This window comes from Phalacrocorax carbo, chromosome 4, assembly GCF_963921805.1.
Source record: "Phalacrocorax carbo chromosome 4, bPhaCar2.1, whole genome shotgun sequence".
NCBI lineage: Eukaryota > Metazoa > Chordata > Aves > Suliformes > Phalacrocoracidae > Phalacrocorax > Phalacrocorax carbo.
In genome coordinates, this window is record NC_087516.1 from 25,971,423 (window position 1) to 25,998,715 (window position 27,293).

Below are 27,293 nucleotides of genomic sequence, written 5' to 3' on the forward strand. Positions count from 1 at the left end.
GCCCCGCCCCTCGGCCCTCTTGCCCCGCCCCTCCCCGCCCCCGCGCGCGGGGGAGGGGCCGTGAGCGGGGCCCCCGGGGACCCGTTAGCGGCGGGGAGGGATCGGCCGGTGCCCGCGGCCTCCCCCGGCGGAGCGGGAGCGCTGGCTGCCGCCGGGGCGGGGCACCGGCGCCTCCCCTGCGAGTTTTCTCTTTCCCCGCCCAACCTCGCCCGCTTCCCGGACCTTGAGAGGTGAGAAGGGCGGTCGGGGCTTGGCGGCGAGAGGAGGGGGCCTGGGGTTGCCGGGAGGGGGAGGAGAAAGCGAGGAGGAGGGTGAGGGCTAGCGAGGGGCGGGCCCTCGCCCGCCTGCCGGCTGCGGAGAGCGGTTGGCGGCTGCCGCCCCGAGGAGCGGCCGCGGGGCGGGTAACGGTCCCGGGCTGAGGGCGGGCTGAGGCGGGAACCCTCTCCCCCCCCCCCCCCCCCCCCGGCGGTGGCCGCCCCGCCGGGTGGGGGGCGCGGGACTCTTGCCACCGGCAAGTGCCGGCAGTCGGGCGGGGGGCGGCGGCCGGATGCGGGGGGGTGGTGGTGGGGTGGGCAGCGAGCCCGGCGGGGAGGGAGTCTGTGTCCCGGCGGGCGGGGCAGCCCCCGTGGGTCCCTCGGTTCAGAGCGAAGACCCGGTAAAAGTGCACTTAACACAGTAGGCTTGTAGGTATTTGCCCATTTGTTTGTCTCTTAATCTTCACGGTCGTAGTATGAAATAGTGAAAAACTAATTTTTTTTCTTTTTCGAGACTGGTCGAACGGAGTAGAGCAGGGACTGCCAAATGCCCAAATGTGGAGGGATGTTATCACATGGGGGGAAAAAGTAGTATAACTGCTGAACATCAGAGGACTGATGTTTATATATATATTATTGGTTCATGTTCTTACTTAAATCCTTTTTGTGGTTTTGGGCTTTGAACTCATGCTGGTTTAGCTGCGCTAGCAGTGCTTTGGTTTGGCAGTCCAGCTGAAGTCAAGCTATCCATGGCTCGTTATCAGAGTGTTCGAGCAGAAGTGTCAGGTTTTAGCTGCTGATGTCAGAACAGTAAAAAAGGGAGGCTTGGGTTTGCTGATTTCTTTTACTTAAAAGTTAATTATCAAATTATATAAGCTAAACTCTCAATACAGTCTTATTTTCAAGTAAAAATTATCATGCAAGTCTTCTTACTAGCATTAATAGGAGTAAAAATTTGAACTCATGGTGATGTTGGTGTAGCTTTTGTATCTAGACAAATCCTCTGTATTGTGAGGATGGATCCTTTTCAAAAACAGACCACAAATTGTGTTTTCATGAGCTGTTCATTAATTTTGCCAGAAAAGATCTCTGATCGTTTCTCATGAAGGTACTTTTGCATGAGAATTTCCAGAGGCATATGTGGGTGAACATTAAAAAAAAAAAAGCACCTTGTTCTTGAACTTCATAGGTGCATTCCCGATAGAGGAGATAGTGTTCCCATCCTGTGTTTTTCCTGTTTTCCACTTGCTGAGCAATGCTAAGGAGCATAAAGCAGGATAAAACCAAAATAATAATAATAACAACCCTAATCCAAGTCTGCTAGTGTTTTCCTCTGCCGAGCATCAGCTTCATTGAACCATCCTCTGGATGGGCAGGTTCGCTAGCAAGCCAGCATGTTTACACCACGGCAGTAAATTTTAACACATTATGTTTCATGGAAGTGCAATGCCTGCAAATTTAAAATAGAAAATAATTTTAATGAAGATTAAAAAATCTTACATTAGACCATTACGGTCAAATGGTAGTTGCAAACTGTTGCTAACAATGACAATTCATATTGATGAACTTGTTCCAACTCTCTGGACTTTTGTATCACCAGTGCTTTTAAAAAGATTGTTCTTTGGTTGTGTCGATGTCTTGTGTTTTTGTTGATGTAATTCAGTGTTTCATGATGTGGTAGAGTAGATTACCTAATTAGACATAACGTGACCCCATGATGAAAGTTTCTACAGCTCTTAAGAAATTACAATGTGATTTTTACATTTCCCTTACAAAGCTCTTACAATGGGAAAGGGTGCCTACTCCCCTATCAATTTAATCGCCTTTTATTACCACAATCTTACCAAGTAGAAGAATGCGTTAATTACAAACCTAACTACCCACCATTTGCTTTTTTCATAAGAACAAAATCTTTCATTCAAAATTACCAACAAAGCAACTTCTGACCATAAATACATGTATTAAATGGCTGTATAGCCTTAAAAAAACTAATCCTATGGGAGAGATGAGGTTACACGCTCCAGATGCAAGAACGAGGGAATACTACTATTCAGACAGCTAGGAGGTTCTTGCAGCTGGTAAAAAAGATCAGACCATGAGAGGTCAGATACTAGGTGTCACATTATACATAGAGGTAGCCTATGGGGCTACATTTTCTTTTACTTTAAAACACGTATAGTTAGTTTGTTTGGTGCCAAGCTGAAAGTAGAGACATGCTATTTCAGCAGGCCAGGTTTTTTGAGTAGAGGTTCTTTATCTGGAAAATTTTTAGTGGCCTGTAAATAGGAAAGGGTTGAGAACCACTGTAACAGTAAGTGTGAATTCTTGTAGAGCTACTTCATTTATTGAAGCATGTTTAGTGGTAGTACTTGGCTTTATTCACCAATACGGTCAATGTTACTCTTCGGCAACAGTGTTCAGTTTAAGTGCTTCATGTGGCAGAGCAATTCTTCACTGCTTTTTGCTTCATGGAATTACAGCTAACCAAAAATAGGGGTGAAAATACACTAAGGTTGTTTTTTTTTAAAAAAAAAAAAAAAAGAAAGAAAATAAAATAAACTGTCTTGTATCCCAGAGTTACCTGAGAGTTTATGTATTCAAATTTCATATTAATTTCCCCTCTTTCTGTAGAGTCTTTTTGGGGTTGGTTTTTTTTTTTTTTTCCCCCCCCTGAAACTTAGGAATCACAGGACAAATGGAAGGAAGTTATATCTGAAGTTATATATGCTTTCAAGATTCTCCCCCTTCCAATGGCTGGTTCTTATTTGTTTGCATTGTTATTTTTCTGCTTCTAGATTTTCTTTTTCCTGCTACCTCAAATTTTTGGAAGGAGGAAGGCAAATGGAACTACGTGATTCTTTGAACACCTAGAGATTATTCCAGTGTTATAGGTAATTATTGTATTTACTCAATTCTAACAGTAAGTCATGCTATAAGGAACATGATTTTATCCCACAAAAGTACTGGCTCTTCCTTACATATGAAATGTCATCCTTTTTGTGTTATACGTCTTTTGAGGCCTTCCTTCTGGTGAGTGTACACAAGCAGGAATTGACTTTGCTTTTGTGGACTTCACATCCCAGTGTTTGGAACACTTTTATGTGATTTCATCACTTCTGCTCTTTATCAAAGCATGCTTTATAGAAGACTGTCAGTATTACTATAAAGTTCAATTTTAATCTTTTCAAAATGCATGAGAAACCTCTAACTTTGAATCTTTTAATCATTATAGGAAAAACAGGAAAAGCTGATACTGAACCTGTTAAGAGAAAATACTGCTTTAGAGAAATGCTTATGAATGGAGGCCCACCAACTGCCCAGTCAGATCTCATTACTCCAATAATACTGACTGGCTTTCACTTTTTCATTTTTCTAGCAGGAAAGTAGTAAGACTGGTCTAAGCTAAAGTAATTTTCAAAGGGAATAGCTTTGACATTTACACAAAGCAAAGGGATAAAAGGATGTTGAAAACATGAATACATGCAAGAATCTAGCTTTATCTGAACTCTCTGTAAAGTAAAATACTGCTGAAAAAAACAGTGGTGAGGATGAGAAAAGCACTCCAATTAATTTAGGAATGCTAAGTTTTACTACAATTAAAAAATCTGCTATCTTGACTGATATCTCTCTGCTTTGGGAATGTTGATAAAGAAACATGCTCCTTTATTGTCTAGAATGTATTGATGTCACACTGCAAATATAGAAGAGAGATGGTCTTTCTCACTGTTCATGTTATCATCTGTCACATCACTGGCAATTTACCATATACATAACATTTTTAAGAGCAGATGCTTTAATTTCTTCTTTTGTGGATTTTTCTACCTCTCTGGTTCTTGATGAACTTTTTGGCATAATAATAATTGTATTTTGGGGGGCTGTAACCTTTGACTAGCTTTCCAGGAGCAAGAATTCTAGAGGAATGTTGCAGTTCTACATGCTAGAATAACAGGAAGTCTGTTTCAAATAAATGTAGCCCAGTGATAGCTGAGCACCAGCTGTAGTGTCCTTCGTGGCTATCTGCTGCAACAGTTCTAGCCTAGAAGTACACAACTCTCGATACATATTTTTATTAAGGGTCATGACAAAGTACTTGAGAATTCTGGGTGTAGTTATTACAAGATCTTGCTTTTTGGGGAGGCATTTTCTGTGCATGGCTGTGACACTCATGAGCTGACAATTATGAGTTTGGGAGGATTAGAGTTTGAGTCCATTGCCATCCTCTCATTTCTTTGTATTGCTCCTTATTAAACTGTTGGGAGAAATTTCAGTATTCTTATTTTCTTTTGTATAGATGAATTATAAATTTCTTGCATATTTCAGATACTCACTTCTTCCCCCATTAGTGCACCAAAAAAGATAATGTTTTTTCAGTTCGTATGGTGAGTATTTGGGCTAAAAGAAATTAATCCTTATAAGCTTCTTATACTTAGAAACATATATCAAAATAGCACTTTAGTATTCCTATTTCTGTGGTCCCAAAGAAGAAAATGCTTCTAAGACGCCCAAGGAGCTTGCTCCAAGTTTATGGTTGCCAAAGTGGTACAGACTTTGGCAAGTGATTGTCAGTCAAACTACTGGAACTAGCTATGATAATCACCAGGACCAACAACGGGAGAGTATTTGGTGATATATTAGTCTACTGTGCATTTTCCTTCAATGTGGGCTTACTTATATAGCACCAAACCAAGAACCTGTTTCTCACTCTGCATTACTCTCACCAATACCAAATATTTTAGCATAGCATAGCAGTGTGATGCTTCTGGTACCTGATGCTGCCAACTTACTGCCTAGATGGAGATTGGGAGGCACCTGCTTAAGCTTGACGTCTTCCTCTGTCTTTACTCAGGTCTGATAAATTAAAAGCACAGGGCTATAAAGAACATGAGATTGAGAGATTGAAACTCAAGCAAGTGTCAGTTGGTCTTCCTTCAAGTACCTTGAGATTCAGCTCTGTCTATGAAGCTGTTGACACCATTTTATTTATCCTCTCCCTTGTATGTTTAGAAGCCTTTCCTAGATAATCTGTTAATGCAACAGCAATGATAATCAGAAAATGATTGTCATTGAGTCGTATATGAATGGCATCAAGCAATTGGGGAAACCAGTCCTCCTTGACTACCATATTTTCTGGGAAATAATAGGCTTTATTTAATTTCTGGTTATGAAGGATTGCCCTCCAGTAAGGCTTTTTTCCCTTGCCCCTTTTTTTCCCCCTTTCCATTTCTCTTTCTCCTCAGTCAACCTATATCCTTGTTGGTATCTTCCACCAGAGGTGATATCAACACTTTTCTGAGCTTTAAAAATTATTAGAACTGCTAAGGTTCTCCAGAAATTAGCTTGAGAACAGACATTTTATTTTTATTATTTTGCAGTAGTTCAAAATGTGTTACTCACCAAAATAGCTGACCTCCTCCAGATTGTCAGAATTTTTAGACTTGGCCTGTGCCTTTTTCTCTAGTGGTCATGGAAGTTAAAAAGAATTTGAAACAAATGCCAAAATATACTCCAAAGAGGAGAAACTGAAAAGGTGCACAACTATGGGAGAAATCCTTATTCCCGTCTTACTGCAAAGTAGAATGACTAATTATCAAGCAGGGCTGCTGATTAATAATTATATCTTATGGACTATGCTGGCATTTTTCCAGAGGACAGATTTCTGTAAAGTTGAGAGAGGTATTGATTTCAATCTGTTCAGAGGAATACTTCGCCAATTAATTACCCCTTCTGGCAATTCTAAGTGCAACTGATGTTAAAAATCCTGGTGTCTTCCGTAACAACAGGATATACTCTGAAGAAGAATTTTTTATTAGTTCCTTGGATTCTTCCAAGGGCATCCATCAGATTTTCAGAATTAATGGAAAACTGTATAAAATTTTACAAGATGTTTTGTAAAACAGTGAAATTTAAGGTAGAGCACTGATGTCAACTCTTCTAAAATGTGTCCAGATAGACTTGTCCCCCTGCCTTAGCTGATATTTTTGTCAAAATAGTCAATGTGCGTTGTATTGACTCTATTGAAAAGAATTTAAAACTTAACAAGCATTTCACCACCTTGCTTAAAATTTGCAGTGCTTTCTAATTCAATAAATTGCCACTTAAATTGACATTCTACTTTTATTTTGTGAAAAAATCCTATGGCCCTGTATTACACATTCAGTGGAGGGGGGGTGAAGTTCTTGAAAGACTGTATTAATTGTTCTAGACATCTTTTTAGATATAGAATATAAGTGCTTTCCTACTTAAGGATTAAATACTTTTTTAATTTTGAGGAACGTCACCCCTTACAATTTCAAAAAGCCACAGTTTGCCGAAGTGTTTTGCATAATTACAGCCTTTTAAGCCTTTGAAAAACATCTTGAAAATGTAAGGTGTTTCTCATGCCTACACTCCCTGGATTTTATATCACAGAATCGCAGGTTGGAAGGGACCTCAGGGATCATCTAGTCCAACCTTTCTAGGAAGAGCACAGTCTAGACAAGATGGCCCAGCAGCCTGTCCAGCAAAATCTTAAGTGTCCAACGTGGACAAGTCAACCACTTCCCTGGGGAGATTATTCCAATGGTGACTGTTCTCACTGTGAAAAATTTTCCTCTCATGTCCAATTGGAATCTCCCCAAGAACAACTTATGTCCATTCTCCCTTGTCCTCTCCATGTGACTCCATATAAAAAGGGAGTCTCCATCTTCTTTGTAACTACCCCTTCAGTACTGGTACATTGTAATGAGATTCCTTCTAAGCCTCCTTTTCTCAAGGCTGAACAAACCCTGTTCTCTCAGCCTATCCTCGTATGACAGGCTTCCCCGTCCACTGATCATCTTGGTGGCCCTTCTCTGGACCCCTTCCAGCCTGTCCACATCCTTTTTGTATAGCGGGGACCAGAACTGTACACAGTACTCCAGGTGTGGCCTGACAAGTGCTGAGTAGAGTGGGATAATGACTTCTTTCTCTCTGCTGGTGATGCCCTTTTTGATGCAACCCCCCATCCTATTGGCTTTTTTGGCCACAGCAGCACACTGTTCACACATGTTGAGCTTCCTGTCCACCAGGACCCCCAGGTCCCTTTCCACAGAGCTGCTCTCCAGCCAGGTGGATCCCAGTCTGTGCTATACTCTTGGGTTATGTTTTCCCAGGTGCAAGACCTTACACTTGTCCTTATTGAGCTTCATAAGGTTCTTGTTGGCCCACTCTTCCAGCCTATCCAGATCTTCCTGCAGAGTGTCTCTCCCTTCTGGAGTGTCTACTTCCCTGCTCAATTTGGTGTCATCCGCAAAATTCATCAGGCTACACTTGATCCCGTTATCCAGATCACTTATAAAGATGTTGAATAACATTGGGCCCAATATCAATCCGTGGGGGACTCCCCTTGTGACAGGTTGCCACTTGGAAAAGGAGTTATTTACCACCACCCTTTGGGCGCAGCCTGTCAGCCAGTTCCCCACCCACTGCACAGACCACTTGTCTAGGCCACAACACATTAATTTCTCCAGGAGGAGGCTGTGGGGGACCGTATCAAAGGCCTTGGAAAAGTCTGGGTAGACAATGTCCACCACTTGCCCCATGTCAACCAGGCAAGTCACTTTGTCATAGAAGGCCACCAGGTTTGTCAAGCACGATCTGCCCTTAGTGAAGCCATGTTGGATTTTCCCAATCACGTGCTTCATTTGACTTGTGATGGCCCCCAGGAGGATTCATTCCATAACTTTCCCAGGGATTGAAGTAAGGTTAATGGGCCTATAGTTACCCAGATCCTCCCTCGAGCCTTTCTTGTAGATAGGGGTAACATTTGCCTTCCTCCAGTCCTCTGGGACATCCCCTGTTCTCCACGACTTCTCAAAGATTATGGGGAGTTGCCTTGCGATGATGTCAGCAAGCTCTCTCAACACCCTTGGGTGGATGGCATCAGGGCCCATTGGTTTGTAGGGGTCAAGCTCCTGTAATAATTCATGTACTAACTCTTACTTCACTGATGGTTGGTCGGTGTTTGGATCAATTGGCAATTTTGTTCCCGAAGCCTGGGACCCTACAGTGTTGGTAAAGACAGAGGTGAAGAAAGTGTTGAGGACCTCTGCCTTTTCAGCATCGTTGGTGATTGACTTTCCTATTCTGTTTAACAGTGGGCCTATGTTTTCCTTCTTTTTCTGCTTGTGGTTGACATACCTGAAGAAATCTTTCTTGTTGACATCTACAGCCAGTTTCAATTCGAGCTGGGCATTTGCTTTTCTAACTGCATCTCTGCACGCTCTGGCAATGCCCTTGTAGCTCTCGATGGATAATCCTCCACTTCTCCATCTCTGATATGCTTCTCTTTTGGATTTGAGTAGACCCAGGAGGTCATGATTGAGCCAAGGGGGCCTCTTGCTCCGCTTACTTCCCTTTCCTTTGTAGGGGATAAATTGGCTTTGTGCTTCCAATAGAGAGTTCTTGAAGAACTCCCAGCACTCACCAGCTCCTTTGTCTTCCACGGAAGCATCCCATGGAATCGTTCCCAAATGAGCCCTTAGTGAACTGAAGTTCTTGTCTTAGAGCTGACCTTCAGTATGCTCAGCAGGATCCCAAAGTCCACAATATTGTGTTCACTGCAGCCAAGGCTATTACTAACCAAGATATTACAAAGCAGGTTTTCTCTGTTTGTGAATAGCAAGTCCAGCAGCACCTCCTTCCTGGTTGGCACACCTAACATTTGTGTCAGGAAACAGTCCTCTATGCATTCCAGGAACTTGGTGGATGACATGCAAGTTGCCGTATTGTTCTTCCAGCAGATGTCTGGGCAGTTGAAGTCACCCATCAGGACCATGTTCTGTTGGCCAGAAGCTTGCTTTAGTGCCCCAAGCATTGCTTCATTGGCTTTGTCATCATGGTTAGGAGGTCAGTAGCAGATGCCCACTGTGAGGTCCTGCTTGGAGATGACCCCTTTGACTTTAACCCAGAGGCATTTAATAGAGCAGTCGCAATCACAATAGCTGACTCTGATACATTCAATGTTTTCCTTAATGTAGAGTGCAACTCCTCCACCTCTTCTACCCTGCCTGTCTTTATGAAAGAGCCTATAACCGTCCATTGCGATCCCCCAGTCATTTGAGTTGTCCCACCATGTTTCAGTTACTCCTATGATGTCATAACCACCTCAGTGGGCACGGAGCTCGAGTTCCTCCTGTTTGTTACCTAGACTGCGTGCATTTTTGTACACTTGAGATCATTACTCTTCTGTTTCACCTCTTGGGAGACAGCTACAGAACATTTGTCACCACACTGCTTGGCCTGACTTACTCCCCTGTTGGACGTGCTGGTGTGAGCATTTTTGCAATGAATCCCACCCCCCAAGTCCTTCAGTTTAAAGCTTGCCTCACCAAGTTAGTCAGCGTACTGCTGAAAATTCTCTTACCCCTTTTGGACAGGTGGATTCCATCCCTCCCTAGCGTGTTGTAGTCATTGAAGAACACCCCATTGTCATAAAAGCCAAACCCCTCACAGTGGCACCAGCCACGTAGCCAGGAGCTGATATACATTATGTGCCTGTTTCTGGCTGCTCCCCTCTCTTGAACAGGCAAATGGAAGAGAAGATCATTTGGGCACCAATGTTTTCCACTTGCTCCCCCAGGGCTTGAAAGTCTTCCTTGATTTTACCCAAGTTATGGCTCTCAGTGTCATTCATGCCTACATGAAATAGCAGTGGATAGTAGTCTGTTCTCCTGATGAGTTGTGGTACCTTCTCAGCCACGTCTCGAACCTTGGCTCCTGGGAGGCAGCATAGCTCTCGTGACTCCCTGTTAGGCCGGCAGATGGGTGCCTCAGTACCCTTCAACAGAGAGTCACCCACCATGAGCACTCATCATTTCTTTTTACGATGTCTACTGTATGTTGCTGGTACAGTTTCTCCTTGCAGGGGACTTTGCAGACCTTGCTCATGGGGGGAGGAGGAGCAGAATGTATCTTACCTAAAAAGAGTGAAAGCCTAAGAAACTAACAAGAGTGCTGTGGACAGCTTTATGTTTTCAGACCTGTTTCTGACAGTTTTTCCTTAATTATTTCCTGTGGGTTGCAATTGAAGACTTTTTGTTCAGCTAAATAGGCTTTCTGTCTCCCAACAGTAAAGCAATTCTCACCTTGGTGAGGTGTTACACCAGTAGCATTGGAAAGGACAACATTAAAAGAAAAATTAATTCATTTTGTGAAGTGTTGGGTATTATGAGGCCAGAACTGTGATTATTTCTTTCATCACTCTTTTGTTTTGTGATTATAGTATTCTGTGTTTGGTTAAAAAGAAATCCTTTCCCTCCAATCTTACTTGTGATTAGAACCTAAACTTGTGAGAAGAGAGGGTCTGCAGGAAACAGTTTCTTTACTAACTAGTATCCAAGATATGGCTTTCTTCTGAAATGCCATATTAATAGCCATTACCAAAAAAGAAAAGAAAAAGATCCCAATCTTCTGAAAAGCTAAACACAAAACAAAAATAGTTCAGCTTTGCAGTTTTATGCTTTCAGTTGAGTGAAATGTTTCTATTAAACTATTTCTGCTCTATCTGCTTCCTACTAGTTTACTTGAAGTTCTCTTTTCCATATATTTTAATCAGTGTAATTAATAGGCAATACATTTTTAAAGCTGGACTTAGATGGAGCAGAATGTGTTTCCTATTCTTCCCTCCAAGTTTCACCCAATTTTTTCAGAATAGGTGAAAGGGTGTGGTAGTATGATGTACTTTTTGTAACCCTTCTATGCTCAGTGTTGCTTATCAGCAGCCATGTTCTCAACTACAGGAACTGTTTACAAATACATATTTAATACTGTCTTTGAATAGGAAGATCTTGCAGTCTTATCAAACTGTAAGCAGTTTAACTTGCTGAGCACCCCTTGGTTTTTTTTTCTGGCACCTTTGATTCTATTTTCTGCATATGTTGTTCATAAAAGGGAAAGAGAAATGAAGGAACAGAGAGAAAAGAAGAACCTGTGGTCAGGTCTTTATACCATCCTGCTTTTAAAAATTTATTTCTAAGTATGCTACGCTATTGTGCGATCATAGCTATTCAGAACCAAAAAGAGGAGAGAACTACATTATCTCAAACCTCTTTTAGATTATTTTTAAAATTCTGGTGGTTTTTGTGATGTCTTCCATCTCTTCTACTTCCCCTCCTTTCTTCAGTGTTATGAAGCTGTAAGAGGCAATACTGATAACATTTTGATAATGGGCTATATAGGTGAGATGATGATATCTGTCTGGCACAGATTTCAGTTGGTTTGAGTGGAGATAGTATAATTCATTATTTTTTAAAAAAGCGCACACCATTCTTACACTTACTGTAGCCTCGATTTCAAAGCCAACAGAACTTGTCAAAATCAGGCTAAAGTACACCCATAGAACAGATGAAATATTCACAGCACCTGGCTAGGTAATATGGTACATATTCATAGTGTACAATAAGACAAGAATCAAGTGCAGAGAGGTTTCCTAACTAACCTGAACTATAAAGAATACAAATGGTAATATGACTGAATTACCAAATTAATTAAATGCTTACAAGTAGTTGTATGGGATGAGGAGACATAGGAGAAGCTCATAGGAAGATGAGGTTTTTGTCAGCTGTTTTGGTGGTTGGATTGTTTGTAAGCAAGTTCTTACTTGTTACCAGAGTAGCCATTTTATGTTGACTTTTGCACAAATAAGCTGTTAGCCTGACAGTTGCCTTCCAGATAAGTAAAACATTCTACATTGATTATTCATTACGAGACATATGCATTTGTCTGATGGATATTCTAAAATATATTCTAATATTCTAAAAAGAAGTACTTTTGAATATTAAATGATTGCTTGGTCCTTGCCAAAGATGAGATCAAAGTTTAAATCTTGTTCTTTTACATGCAATAAGAGAAATGGTACTTTGGATGTAAATGTAATCACAAGCTTGTGCATTCAAACTATAATCAAAACATTAAGAAAGTAGAGCATTTAATAATGTTATCATAACTTGATAAGGCTTGGCAAGCTCTTCACCAAGAATCATAGCATTTTAAGCTGGAAATTATTTTCCAAGCAAATAAAAGTTATTAACTAAAATTAATCTATGAGTTCATAAACATAGGTAGATCAAGTGATAAGTAACACAACTTCACTCCTTTGTATGACTTCTCACTTCATAGATTTTTTCACTAACAGATACAAATTTAAATTGCAGATTTGCATAAGAAATTGACTGATGTTTTGACCAAAGAACAATTGTACTTGAAACAGATTAAATGATAGTTTCCATAAATATTAAAACATTATTGTTTGAAAACTTACAAGCTCAATGAATGAGAAATACTGTTTATAAATACTGAAAGTTACATTAGGAATTCTTAGAACTTTGAGCTAATGGGGAGGATAGATGGGCAAATGATTGCAGACTATCTAAATCTGATGAGGTCCACATGCAGTAGTACAACATGTTAGTTTTGTATTTCCCTTAAGATTTAGCCAGAGGTGATAGGAGAGAAAGAAAAAAACACTTGGTAAGCAAACAATGAAAGCTTTTTCTCAGTTATGCCTCCTTCTTCTGACATTTTAGCTATCTGGGTTCAAGTGTTTTCTTTTTTTGGGATGCTACTTCAGTAGTGGACCTCATGCCCCTAGGAGTGCCAACAGTTTGGATTAGTATACTGTCTTCATCCCAGCAGTTTATTTATATTGCAGATGTCTACTTACCACACTCTGTGCAGAACAGGAAATTATTTAGGATTCCTGTAAAAACAAGGGTGAGGCAGCTAGGATGGGGATCAGTATGCCTCTTAGGATAGCTGGACAGTCAACTCTGCAAGTACTTCAATGATTTAAAGGTTGAATAAGTGGTTGAGATTTCTACCATTGTTACCTTCTTTCTCATGGTCATTTCAGTTTTACAAAATTGTGGTGGGGTAGGAACGCATAGTTGTGTTTGAACAATCAGTCACGTATTGTCATTATTTCTGTTCTACTTCTTTTCTAAATCCTGGGCTTAGAATTCAGAAAAGGATGTGGCCACTCAAGGTAAGGCAGTTGTGCATACTCAGAAGCAAAAGGTATGCAGCTTGTGAGTCTGTAAGTTCCGCAGGCGAGTTAGCTTTATGACATGTTTATCAATTCCTCCCTAATAACATTTCTGTCTACTTGCCAATTTCAGTCAAACTCTGACAGAATGGAGCCCTTATTGTTTTTAAATTCCTGAAAAGTTTTGAAAATATGGGTAGGCAGGGATGGCCAAGTAAGTAATACTACTTAACCTGCCAGCTGATGAGCTCATCTGTTTCTGAGTCTGAATACAACAAAGGATTTGCTTGTCCTGCCTGTCCTGGTACCTGGCAGGGAGGGAATATATGTGTATGTAGGTGAGGAGGCTATGTGAGACGAAGCATGCAGGAGAACTGGAGCTATTTTTAGAAGAGCGTGGAAAATAAATAATAGTGGGGAACCTGAGATTACTTCTGCATGAAACTGCAGAGACAGAATGGAGAGCCTAAGAAACCAGTTTTCTAATTGTAATTAGGAATACATGGTGACTTGATATGTAGCTTACTCTGAGATTTAATAGTATTCAAATACAGAATTAAAGGATATTTTTCCTTATGTGCTTCAGGCACATTATTTTAAGCAATGTTGACCCAAGGCAGAGAACTAGTTTTGGAGTGAAGGGGAAAATTAACTATATTGTGATTTGTTCTGCATGGGCTTTTTCCCTAATAATACTTCCTTGAGCCAAATCACTGGTAAAATCAATGGAAACCTTTAATTATCATCTCTGATTTAATCATGTTGCTTTTACAGCTTTGTGAAGCTTATTGTAATGTGAAAAATCTATCATCAGGATACCATGCTTGCAATTAAAGCACATAATACAAGGCATTTTATTGTGTCTTTATAAACAAATATACATATAATCCAATTTAAACATCTCTGGGACTGTTTGATTATGAATACTGTTCTCTGATATTGATCTCTTATTTCAGTGCTTAATTTCAGATTTACAGTTACTGCTGTAAATGTCACTTTTAACGAAGAAATAAGATGAAAGAGTTGGGTTTTCTGGTCTACAAGATAATACTTTCTAGTAATGTATATCTGTCAGCTATTAATGGGTCTAATTGTAAACAGGATTTTTAGTCATCATTGGTGATGATTCATCTCAAAGTCCCTAATTGGAGTATGAACACATGAATGCTCTTTTAAAAATCTTTACTACATATATTTTGTAAGAAATTGAAATAATTTCTTTGTGTGGCATTTCTTACATAGTCATTGCTTCATCTGTGTTCAATGAACTGTGTAAGGAGCGATCATGACTGGCAAGCTGAATTGGTAAAATGCTCGTCTGTACCCTACTGCTGTATTAAAGAAAATAATATATATTTAGAGTTGGCATAGAAAATCTTAATACCATGCTGGAGAAGGGAGAACATGTGCATGTACAGTTTTCTTTTGATAATGTTCTAACAAACAAAATGCTTCTAAAGTATTTCTTTAAAAAGTAAGGCACTTATTACTTTTGTTTATATGTCTAGAAGATGAAAAATATTTCATTTAGCAGGGGGATGAGAATAACCTGTTATGGACTAACATTTCCATTCAGCAGCACGGAACTGATGAGTTGTATTTCTCACATATATACATCTAATTACCATGCTTGGCAGTCATCTTCTGTACTTGTAAGGATCATAACCACAAACTGGCAGTAGATCAAAATGTTTTCCTTTTTATCTGTCTAACCTTGAGCTTACCAAAATGGTTTGTTTCTATCCAGCTGTTACTTTTAAGGCTTAAGGCTCTGATACCATCAATGTGAGTGTACAAATAGAATTAGGATGCTCATTTGATAGGTTATGTTGCTTTTATATTACTTGTATGATAAATGCAGATTGTTATTAATTAAAATAATTCTTTACTTGTCCCAGCAGCCATTCTTGTAACGTCAGTTTAAGGAGGGGACATAAGTCCATTGAATAAGTAGATGGTGGTCAACTAGATACTTGATTTCTTTTTTGCCACCTTACAAACAGATCAACATTTCACAGAATGGTTGAGAGTAGAAGGGACCTCTAGAGGTCATCTGGTCCAATGCCCCCCTGCTCAAGTGGGGTCACCAAAATCAGGTTGCCCAGGACCATGTCCAGACAGCTTTTGAATATTTCCAAGAATGTACACTTCACAACCTTCCTGGGCAACCTGTATCAGCATCCTCCCAGTGAAAAAGTGTTTCCTTATGTTTAGGTGGAACCTCTTGTGTTTTAGTTGCTGCCTGTTGCCTCTTGCTCTATTGCTGGACCGTCATGAAAAGAGCATGGCTCCATCTTCTTTGCACCTTCCCTTCAGATATTTGTATACACTGATGAGACCCTCCTGAATCTTCTCTAGGCTGAACAGTCCCAGCTCACTCAGACTTCCCTCATGAGAGATGCTCCAGGCACTTCATCATCTTTGTGGCCCTTCGCTGGACTTCCTCCAGTATGGCCATGTCTTTCTTGTACTGAGGGGCCCAGGACTGGACACCACACTCCAGGTGTGGCCTCACCAGTGCTGCCTAGAGGGGAAGGATCCCCTGCCATGACTTGCTGGCAAAACTCCTCCTAATGCAGCCCAGGATACCATTAGTCACCTTTGCTGCAAGGACAGATCGCTGGCTTATGTTCAACTTGGCGACCACCAGGTCCTCTTCTGTCAAGCTGCTTTCCAGCCATGTGGCTCACAGCATATTCTGGCACATGGGTTTGTTCTCCCCCAGGTGCATGATTTTGCACTTTCCTTTGTTGAACTTCATGAAGTTCTGAAGGCCAATCTTGCTAGTGAAGACAGACTCAGAGGGCATTCTCAGCCTTTTCCATCTCCTGTGTCACCAGGACCCTGCCCTGTTCAGCAGCAGGCCCACATTCTCCCTAGTCTTCTTTTTGTCACCTGTGTACCTTTAGAAGTCACTCGTGTTGCCTTTGATGTCCCTTGTGAGATTCAGCTCCAGGTGGGCATACAGTGGTAGAGTTCTTTTATGTTGCAAGGATGTTTATGAGAAATTCTGATTGGCATCTGTGATGTTACGCACAATTGGGTTCCTAAAATGTCACAAGTGTGTCTTGTGTAGATGTAATATTAATTCTTAAAACTAAATAAAAGTTCTGGTTTTCATATTAATGAGACATTAATATGGTTCTCCAAAACATTAATGTGATACTTATAAACATTGATATGACTCTCATAAGCATTCTGCCTTTTAGTGTGATGGTTGTTGGTTTTATATTTTGATTGTTTGTTTTGCCTTTCTGTGAACCCTCTGTTCTGCAATGCTATTTCTGAGTTGCAGTGACCAATTGCACAGAAGGAATTCCAGATGAGGTCACACCATTTGTTTTATAAATATGTAATAAAGTATGATCTCCTCATGTATTATCCCTTATGCAGCTGAAAGTCTCAGTTGGGGGGTGGGGGGTGTTAAGTGAAGCTGCTAATTAAACAGACATCCTCATTGAGAGAGAAATAGTGAGTCTCTTGTGGTGTCTTTTGGAGTTAAATCATTCATTTAGAATGCTCAAGTCTCTATCTTGAAATATTTCGCTTCAATAGATGTGGCATTGCATAGATTGACATTTAAACACAGTGTAAACTTTTCGCCCACGGACCTCTATATATTTCTCTTAGATGTTTGTGTAGTCGGCATGGAGCACTATCTTGTGTTACCTTATCACTTGAAAAATCTACTTTTTCACTGTTCTTTTACTGTGTCATAATCTGGTAGTTTTCTATATGGGGCCTAATGTAGAACTGTGAGTACCTGTAATGTTTTTTCAAACAAGCATCCACTCTGCTGTTGACAATGTTGGTAGAGTTGCTCTTTACCTGTTTTTCTGTGGGTTTTTGAGGAAAACTGAATGCCTTGTGGTGAAATAAAGCTGCTGCTCTCTTGGAAATATGTAAAAATGTCTTCTGCAGTTTGCCTGCAACTTTTCGTAGAAAGACCCCCCTGTGACCTTGGCTGTGTTTATATTATCTTGATAAAAGGAAACTATCTCCATGTTCTTTTGTTTGGATTTGCTGTAGTCCTTCAGTCTGTGGTATATGGCCTTCTGTAGCTTTATCAGGCAATATCTTCTGAAATTAGTTCTAAAGAATGGCTTTACTTTCAGCAGGACTTCCTTAAATATCTGCAGAACAGTGTTTTTGTTAACACTCTTCCTTAACAGTGAAATTTCTAGAGGAGATGAGTTGTGCTGGAGTATTACTGTCCCTAGACTGGTGGCTTACCTTTTTTTCATTAGAATTGACAGTACCAGTATTCCCGGAGTGTGTGAATGGGGAACCTTTTGCCTGTCTTAATCTTTGTGTGGCTGCTTGAGCCTTTTGGTACGGAGGACTGATTTTGTGATTTGGGGGACTGGCCTTTCACAGTGTTGTCCATTTTGTATTATAAATGAGTTTTAACTGAAAAACCACAGCTGACCTGACGGACTTGGAATGCAAACTTTTTGAGGGTGAATAAGCTTCAGGGGACTTATGCACTGTTTACTCAGGAATAAATAGCTCTGTGTTATGGTTTTACTCGCAGATGGTGCAGTCCCTGATAATGCTTGGATATTACTTGGATAAACAGAAATCAATGTTAATGTTTTAATGTTAAAGAAATTTAAATGTCTTGGATCACAACTATTGTTCTGTGTGAACTAGTATGATGCTTGAGTTAAAAAAAAATCAATCTAGGATCTGACAATATAGTCTTCTATCACATATGGAAATCTTTCTCCCCCCCACCTTATCTGAATAAAATAAACAGCAAACCAGACTGTTTCTCTGTACAGGTCTTTTCATGCTCCTTTCAAGCTGAGTGAAAAAAGTCAGTGTTTCTAAATATATGGCTTGTACCTCTCAAGGGAAATGCACAATGCAAAGTGGCAGAAAGTTGTGATGTACTGCCAGTAATTTGGCTGCATCTCATTTCTGCCAGTCAGAACAATGAATTTAAGTACATACAGTCACTAACTGTAGGGTGTCTTCCTCTTTTTTTCTCCTGGATGAGCTATGCTGTGGCTGCTGCAAGAGACTGTTCACATAACCATGAACCAGAAGTGATTGCACTTATAAAAAACTTTGGGATAGGAAGTGGTTATTGTTTTATAGAATCACAGAGTATGAACATAGTTATCTTCCTGAAGTCTTTGTTGAGCTATTTCTGTAATTTTGGGACTGGAACACAGGAATAGGGAAGAAAAAAGAAAGTAAACATTTAACATTTCTTTTAACATAAGCTTAGGTATAAGCAGGATTGCAGTTTGGGGTTTGTCTATAGAAGTTTTCTTTGAATGGTTATTTTAATGCCTCAAATTAATATTTTAAGGTTTAAAAATCCCTTTTAAAAAAATAGTGTTAAATTTTGAAAGCCTTAATGCTGTAAGTATGCATTTGATTAATTGATGAACATCTTACGGTTGGTGAACCTTTGTTGTGCTTTAGAATACATATCGCTAAACATTGGCAATAATATGTTACTTTATCACATCTTAATGAGTCTTGTTATTGCTAAAGTATATCTTTTTATATTTAATGCTTTTGTGAAGTAGTATTTTTTCAAGAGAAACAACTCTTGCAGGCAAAACAGACTATCTAATTATTTTGACATTTTTATTCTTAATTGGCACTTAAAAGGATGATTAATATCTTCTAATGACTAGGTGAGCCTTTATGCCCCTAGACCTTCAATTTAAAAATGAATAGTTTTAAATCCATTTGAGAGACTAAATACCTTTAAAATATTATGTCTGATTTGCCCTGAAGTTGAGTGATGATAGTTTTTTGAAGCCAAAACATAGCAGTGACAGAAAAAATGTTACCATGAAAAGTAGTGTTGAGATTCAAATCTTAAAAGTGACTAAAAAAAAATTTCCATAAACCTATTTATTTGAAAATTTAACTGACTTCCTAGTGAAAAAGGAAGTTATAATGAATGTGCTTAGACTTGATTATTTAAATAATAATTTTTTCCTTGTTTCCCAGTGATGTACTTAATATTTAGAGTGTATCTTTCCTCAAAATATACAGCAGAAGTATCCTAGGAGTAAAAATGTTGTCTAAATTTTAACTAGTTAGGCTGGATTACAATCTTCCTTTAACATATTACATATAATATCAAAGAATGTCAGTGTAGCAAAGTTTTTGGCTATTAAAAAATAAAGGTTTTTCTATCTCAGTGGAGATAAACTGTTCTGAAGAACTTGAAAAGAGCAATTTATAAAGTTGTTATGCTATGTTCTTGGTGTGACCTACTTGCACAATTGGAGATTCAACATATGGTATGCATTTAAATGTTTTCCTTTTCTTCACAAGGCAGAATCTGGGAAACTGTCCCCCACTGCAAACTGCAGTAGAGCTGCTCATATGAAAGAAGTACTTAAACGCTCAGGTGCTCCACCCTTAGCAATATCAATCTGATCTGTCAAAATCTGAGTTCTCAGAATTGCCTTCACAGTAAGCTTACACGACCTCATTAATATGAACAGCATTATGCTTCCCAAAGAGGACAGTGTACCTGAATTTAAAATGTTGTTATGATTCACCACAAAATAGAAAATTCAGCTGCAACAGTGACAAAAGTCAGAAAAAGTGGGTGTAGCACTCTTGTTTTTTCATTAAATGAAAACTTTTGTTGTAGTAAATGGAAAAAATATTTCAGAATCCTTCCAAACTCTGTGTATATTGTGTTTGACTGAGATGGTCCCGTTCAGCTTACCTTTTTAGCAGGTTTCTCAGAAATGTGTTAGTGTGTTAGAAAGACACATGGTGGGAGGCCATAGACTAGGAGTGGGCATTTGGATTTGTGAGCATCCTTCACCAGGGGAGATATCAAAGGTGAGGTGTGGGTGGTCCTAGTAAATGGAAGTCCTAACAGCTCATCATTTGAGATCTCTCAAGTCTGTTAACTCCCAGCAGGGGACCTGATAAAAGCTATCACATTATTCACAGTAATAAAGGTTGTCCAGAACAAGAAGAGGCCCTCAATTACTTCCAAGCAATGTCAATTTAAACTGAAGAATTAAGTGGCACTTGTCTCATCTTGTCATCTTGTAATACAAATTTGTATCAAATTTATATGAAACAGAAATATTTTAGATATTTATGCAGTCTGTCTTAGAACTGTAATTTGGGAGAGTGTATAGAGGAGCAAGAGTTTGTATTATCTAGAAAAAATGAAAGAAAACAGAAAACAGTTTTTTGTGTTTTGGTCTCTTAAAACTACAGCACATTTTGTTTTCTAATCTCTGTTTGACTGCGTAGTTTCACAGCTGAAGAAAAGCAGTAATTAGGCAGTATTTCCCAGTATGTCATGAGGAAGTGCTGAAAAAGCACTAAATCAGCAAATCTGCCATTGTCTTAGTAGACTTGTGCTGGGACAGTTTGAATTTTAAATGAGTTTGTTACAAAAGAAAGATAATCCAGGTCAGTCCTTAAGTATAATGGATTTACAATACTAGCAGAAATAAAGGTATTTAAAGTTTACTTTTCATAGCTAAATGGGTAATTAAAATACTACTGCTGTGGCTGTGATGTCTGTTAGCAAATAACAGCAGTTGCTTGTCCTGCTGACAAGCACCCTTGATCAACACCTGACACCAACACAAAATATAAGGAGAGGATAAATAAAGAGAAGCCATTTTGTTATTACTCCTTAAGCTGTACTGGAGTTTCACCCAACTTGCAGTTGCACAAATAATGGTGTTTGAACACTGCAGGTAAGATTTTACCAATTAGCTACCCTACTTATCTTGTAGGGTCTGCGTCTCGTATCATTTTGGTTAAACGTATGTACAGTGTTTATGCTGATATATTAAATCATTGCTCTTCTTAAATATTTCCCTGTTTGTTTAAAATAAATCCACAGCAAAGACAGTAACAACTTTGTATATTTACCTACTTAATCATCTCACCTTCCAAGTATCTTCAACTGTTTTCTGGACATGCTGCAAAGGCCTTGGTATATAGTTTCTGGTAGGCCAGGATGCTGGTGAGGCACGCACTCTGAAATGCAGCATCTTTTTGTAGAGAACAGCTGGAATGCTGTTTCTATAGAAATGAGCTTTTGTAGCATTGTGAGGACTTTCATAAATAACTGTGTTCTGAGCAGTAGATGCGTGAGCTTTCCAGGTTAAGACTAGCCCTTTCAGTATTCTGGTTCCCAAGAAAATAGCATGATTTACTCCTGTCATTGAGTATGAAACAGAGCATGTGTATTTTGGGTGGTAAACCTGGGCACTGTTTAAGTTTTCATATGGACTCTGCCTGTATCCTGTTTTAAAGGACACTGCAGGTAACCTAATTACAAGATCACATATTTTGTAGCTCATAATGAACTGCATATCTGAGAGAATAGTGACTTTCACTTTTGATGAAAACTGTAGGTAGAAAAGAAACACTTATTATAAATTAGTTGCATATATGCCCTGGAGAGTTGAACCGACTAACTGAACTGTGAAGACTGAAAGCATAGTTGTGTTTATCAAGGACTGGTAAAATCCACTGCCTCTTTGTTGTTCTAAATTTGTTATTACTGTTTGCATGTGATTCAAATGAGCGTCAGCATTTTATACCTAACTAGCTCGATGTGTCATAGAGGAAATAGGCTGTTTTTCACAGGAAATGTAAACTGGTAATTGTGTATTTTGACTTTTTGGCTTTCTCTTCTTCATTCAAGTAAAAACTTTTGTTGGATATTTCAAAACATTACATAAATTACCTATATAGAGGGAGTTCTGTCTCAAAAGTATCCATCTCTCTTTTTTACTGTTCTGTCGCAGTACTTTTAACCTGATCTGGAACAGCTGATTGTATATGGTTAGAAAGAAGCCTTTTGAGAAGTCGCCTTTTGTTGTCTGTTTTGCCGGGGGTGTTTCTGGTGTCTTAGGTAGTGACCAGTTAGATTTTTCTTGCTTTTGCTTTTAGGAACGTATAAGTGAATGGAAACCATTAGCTCATTTCAGATAGAAATTTTCAGTTACTGCAGACCTAGATTTGTATCAAAGCACATCAAGATGAAAGGCTCTATAACCCAGTGCTAGTCCCTTGAGCCTTCCAGGCTGTTCTTGTCCTTTTTAAGTTAGTGCATGTCCTGTAATGGGAAAAAGAATTATTTACAGTTCAGTTTCTCCTTGGCATAATCACCTATCTTTGGATTGGTTTTAAGTCTTTTCTGTAAATTTATTCTTTAGCAGTGCAGGAAGAATTTAATTTCCTTTTTGCAGGTTTTTTCCCTTCTGTAGTAGCAAGAGTTAACAGAAAAAGAAGCAGAGATTCTGAGATGCAGTACAGGAATTACGTTTGCTGTCATTTGTGGTTTAAGAAAAGGGGGTGGTATTCAGCTCTTGAAAGGGCTTTAATGAATACTGTTTGGTGTTTTCGAAAGCTAATGGTCAGAGGATAGCAACAGAAACAGCCTTAGAGCTTTTAGGATAAACCGATTGGCATTTTTCCCGATTGAGGGGATTGTTTCACCTCCTTTTTATCTCAGGATTTTTCACCGTCTATTGCCTTTTGTTTATATTCAAATGGCATACCGTTAAAGAAGCCTGTCCTATGTGAATGCAATGCTTTCTCGCCTCCTTCTGTAGAAAATCTGCTTGCCACAGACAGGCAGAGCATGTGTTTCTCTTGTCTTGGTTCGGTGCACAAATCTTCTTTTATGTGTGCTGCTTCTTGCCCTGTTGCCTAGACGATCAGTGGCTTTCACTAAGGATGTCTGGTTCTCGTAAAGAGTTTGACGTGAAGCAGATTTTAAAAATCAAATGGAGGTGGTTTGGTCATCAGGCGTCAGCCCCTAACTCCGCAATTGAAAGCCACCAGGGAGACTTCTGGAATAGAGGACAAAATGTAACAACTGGTGGCACAAAGTTTTTAGATGCAGGTAACCTACCTTTAACATCAGTTGGTTACAGAAGGTCCAGCCAACAGGATTTCCAGAATTCACCTGCTTGGCCAATGGCATCCACCTCAGAAATCCCTACGTTTGAATTCTCAGCAGAAGACTGTGGAGGTGCACGTTGGCTTGACAGACAAGAAACAGATGACAGAGCAAGCGAAGAAGAAAATGAATCGGACAGCAGTTCGTGCAGGTTAATTATTACTTTCTTGTTGTGAGAAATGTGTTTTCATTTCCTGTTTACAGATAGCATGGATATATAGGCTAGCCTTTGTTCTAGATTAAAATGCTTCAGAAACCTAGCAGCTGCTGTGCATCAGAAATAGAAAATTATTTATAATCAGTGTTCTGTGTGTTTCACTAGGACCTTTTTAAAAGAGAACTTTGGATAAATAAAGTGCAAGCATGGATGCACTCACTGGTGTTTTAAATAGTATGCCAAGTACAGGCTGCTATGAACAGGATACTGTCCATTACATGGTAATGTTACAGGGTGCTTTCTAAATTATTTTGAAGTGACACTGATAGTTTAGTTATGCTGAGAATTAGTCCCATGCCATTAGGAGAAAACTATGAAAATGTAAGCTTCTTGTGACTCTTACGTGATGTTTCCACGTTTCTATAAATGAGAGAGATGAAACTGTAAAAAATACTCAGACTATAAAAATAAATTCTTTTTTCTTCTGCATATGCAACTTGAAGGAAAAAAAAAATTCATTGTCCTTTAAAGTGATTGCAGTTATCTGTCCAGGTGTCTTAAACTGTGTTTAGCTTAAAAAGCAAAAATGGTTTTATTGTGCCTATAAAGATGTTTTGATGTTCTTCTCTTACATATTGTTACTAAAGATGAAACTGTAAAATTTGTTCTTAAATGAAAGGTGTTTACTGGTTGTTGTAAATTAGGCAAGTTAATCTTTCTTGTTAAGGATCAGTTTAATTCTTTTATTTCCTTTTACTGCATAGGTCAGCCATTCTTCGCTAAAAGTATTTTTCTTGTTTTATAGTGCACATAGTGCACGACAGTTAGCTTATCATTTCAAGTAAATTTTATGATGTTTGCTTTCTTGCTTGTAAGATAAGTTTGTGATGATATGGCATTTCAGAAAGTATGGCCATTTAAAAGGGTACACTGTTTAATAAAGCCTATTAAAGACAGATCAATCTAGTTATAGCAGTTTTAGTGTTTTGCATTCCCTAGGAGAAGAATTAGTTTAGTGTAATGGCAAAGTAGCCCATAATATAAACACTAACTATTTATGTTTTGTATAACCATTAAAGATTTAAGGAAGGGAGGGAGGGTAAAAATGCTTAGGGGTCAACAGAGTGTTATTTGCTTTTATCACTAAATGACAAAAGTCCTAGAATTACAGGGAAAGGAAATCCTGCATACTGATGCTTCATAACAGCAGTCTTATTGTGCTGCAACAACTATATAGCTATAAATAACATAGCTCTGAAGAGGTCCTATTTTAAGTTATATTCAGGTATGAATTTTTAAATACCTGTGTCACTGGATAATATGTATGATATAGGTGTAACATCACCTTCCATTTCAGCAACTTCTACTTGTGATGTGAAATTTTAATGTGCAGCATTACCCCAAATAGGATATTTTCACCATAGCAAAGCAATCAGTGTAGAAAAAACATGTAATTTTAAGAGATAAATGTATAGATTGAAATTTCGACAAATTTGTTCTTAATTGTAGGAGAAGAATTTACATATGACAAAACTAATTTGTTACTTTTTAGAATTGGATAACTTATTTAGGGCACATGAGAAGGCTATACATCATTGGGGGTTTGGGTGGGTTTTTTTTTTTGCAGGCAGAGTTGTATATTACAGGAAATGCACAAAGGATTTGAACTTAGTAAATTTGAAGTGTCTTTTTAATTATGAGCTTAATCATCTATAGCATCTAGAGTTATTTGTAATTCCTTTATTGTCTTGTAATGCTTGCTAGTGTTTTACCTTTGTGCTTTAAAATAAATCTTTTAGATAAAGTTTTAGTTCAGTTTAATATGTAACTAATGGTAATATAAGAACTTGCTTTGTATTGTTATCGGTGTCTCTAGTCTCACGGGGAGACTACTTAAACCATGTTTTGTTCACTCCCTTTGTTAAGAATGTATAAGCTGTTGGGCAGACTACATAAGTCTGCCTAACAGCTGGAATTTTTCTGATGTTAAGAACGTAATTAAATGGTCTTTTCATAAGTCTGAAATATAGCTTCTTATCCATTGACTTGAGATAAAAAAACCTAACACTTTCATCTATGTAGTTTTCAACAGGCTTTTTTGTTTCTAATGGAGGTAACAGGGTTTATATGGAAAATTGTGTGTATGAAAATATCCTTTTTTAAAAAACCTTTCTGTGGAAGCTATGGAGTTACCTTCTTACTTCGTTACTCTGTAACTTATTGCCCAGTTACAAGCCTTAAAAGCATGAAGTGACAGAAGCAGCTCTACTGCTTTGTCTGTATCAATCATCCTTCCTCTCTGCCGTGTCATGTAGCACAGGTAGAAAAGCACTTAGATCAGGTCTTTGTCATTATAAAAGCTTTAGATCATTACATGATTCATTTGGAGGAGAGCTGCTGTAGAATTAATTTATTATTAGTATAGAGCTTGGTGGCATGAGGGATAAGCAAATTCCAAGTTTAGTACCATATCTTTGACAAATGCTGCATCTGAGATGCAAACAGATCATCTGAATTCAGGGATCAGACCTAGTCAGCTATAATGGTGTTCACATCATACTCCTATGTGTTGTTTGTAACCAGCATTATTAGCTTGAATGATTGTTTACTGGGCCAGTGAGGACTGAATTCTTTTGCTGGTTTTTGTCTCCTAGATTTCCTCTATTGCTGCTGTTTGTTGACTCTCTACATTCCTGAGCTAATGGTCATAATTTTGGATTTGCACACTTTTTAAAATTTTCCAACAGCTGTGCAGCGCAGACTGTCATATAGCAAATTTAAGCCTATTAGCAATAGATTTCTTAACTTTTTGTGGGTGCCTTAACAGCAGTCCACAGACCTTGAAGGCACAGTGGATATCAAGCTAAAAATACCTAGAACATACCTAGTATGCAGAGTATTGTATCTGGTTCATTTCATCCAGGCATGCATTAAAATATTGGAATTACTTTACTGTAGATTTAAGTATGGAAATATATTAAAATATAATATCAAATGCGTATTTATTTTTGAACATTAAGCACAACCAATATTTCAGAATTCATCAGTTGTGTCCTAACCTTGAACAGTTTAGTAAGATGTCTGTGACTGATTTTAAGACAGAGTCAGAAGGTACCGGGTGGTAGCTGCTCAGCTGTATTGCTCTGTATGAAGTTGTGGAGTTAATATGTCGTAATTTCCAATCCAAGTCTGCTCTCCCCTGCCCCCCCAACAGATTTCTAAATTTTCAATCTAGAGAAGCCTTTGATATGACTTTTCTTTCATGTCAGTCTTACTGACCTTTGAGGCTGTAAGGTTCTGTATATTTCTTTATATCTCCTATCATGAAATAATGCAACCTGTGAAATAAGGACAGTTGATAGATTCCCTATTTGTGGCATGATAGTAATATGATACTTGAAATTAACTGAGAAACGATAAAAGATCATTTTTTACTAGATAGATGCATGAATTAAACGAAAATAAGAAACTTTGTTACTGAAAGACAAGTTGTTTTGCAGGAAAGAATATCTAGCCTCATTTCTTCTGTGCTACTGCTAAAATTCTTTCATTTTCCTCTGTGCCTATTACATCTTCACTTGGATTATGTCTATGCACATTTGAAAAGAGTTAGTGCAGCACAATTATATAGCATATATGAGGGAGATTAAATCTAGTAAGCTTGAATAATAGATTTTGTAATGAAGGTAAGGTAACAAGAAGAGGCTTCAGTGTGGACTTGTTAAAGCCACAGGGGATTCCAGCTATTTCTTTGGATGGAATGGGCTTCCATGCAAGACAGTTGTATTTTTGCAGTGATTGTCACATGCTTTGACTACGTTAAAGCTTCATCAGGTATGTTTTTGTACTACTGGACTTCTCGATCATACTGCAATGTAGATGTATTGTGAGGTAGTCGTGAGTAGTTGTTTTCCAAATGGGATGCATGTTACTGGTGACATTTGCGTGGGT

At 38.8% G+C, this 27,293-nt stretch overlaps 1 protein-coding gene across 5 annotated transcripts in view; it reads left to right on the forward strand.

Moving 5' to 3' along the window:
- Positions 1 to 39: 39 nt before the first annotated feature.
- Positions 40 to 27,293, forward strand: part of KLHL5 (kelch like family member 5) — a 67,712-nt gene continuing 40,458 nt past the window's right edge. For 2 of the 5 annotated variants that reach the window (XM_064449300.1, XM_064449299.1), the window contains exons 1-2: positions 40 to 230; positions 3,050 to 3,145. Coding sequence is in view for 2 of the 5 variants with exons in the window: in XM_009501198.2 (XP_009499493.2) it covers positions 22,960 to 23,336 (377 nt within the window). In the remaining 3 variants the exon portion in view is untranslated. Of the gene's footprint in view, positions 231 to 668; positions 688 to 3,049; positions 3,146 to 22,839; positions 23,337 to 27,293 lie in introns of those variants that run through there. The other 3 variants (XM_064449301.1, XM_009501198.2, XM_009501199.2) reach the window with 3 other exon arrangements.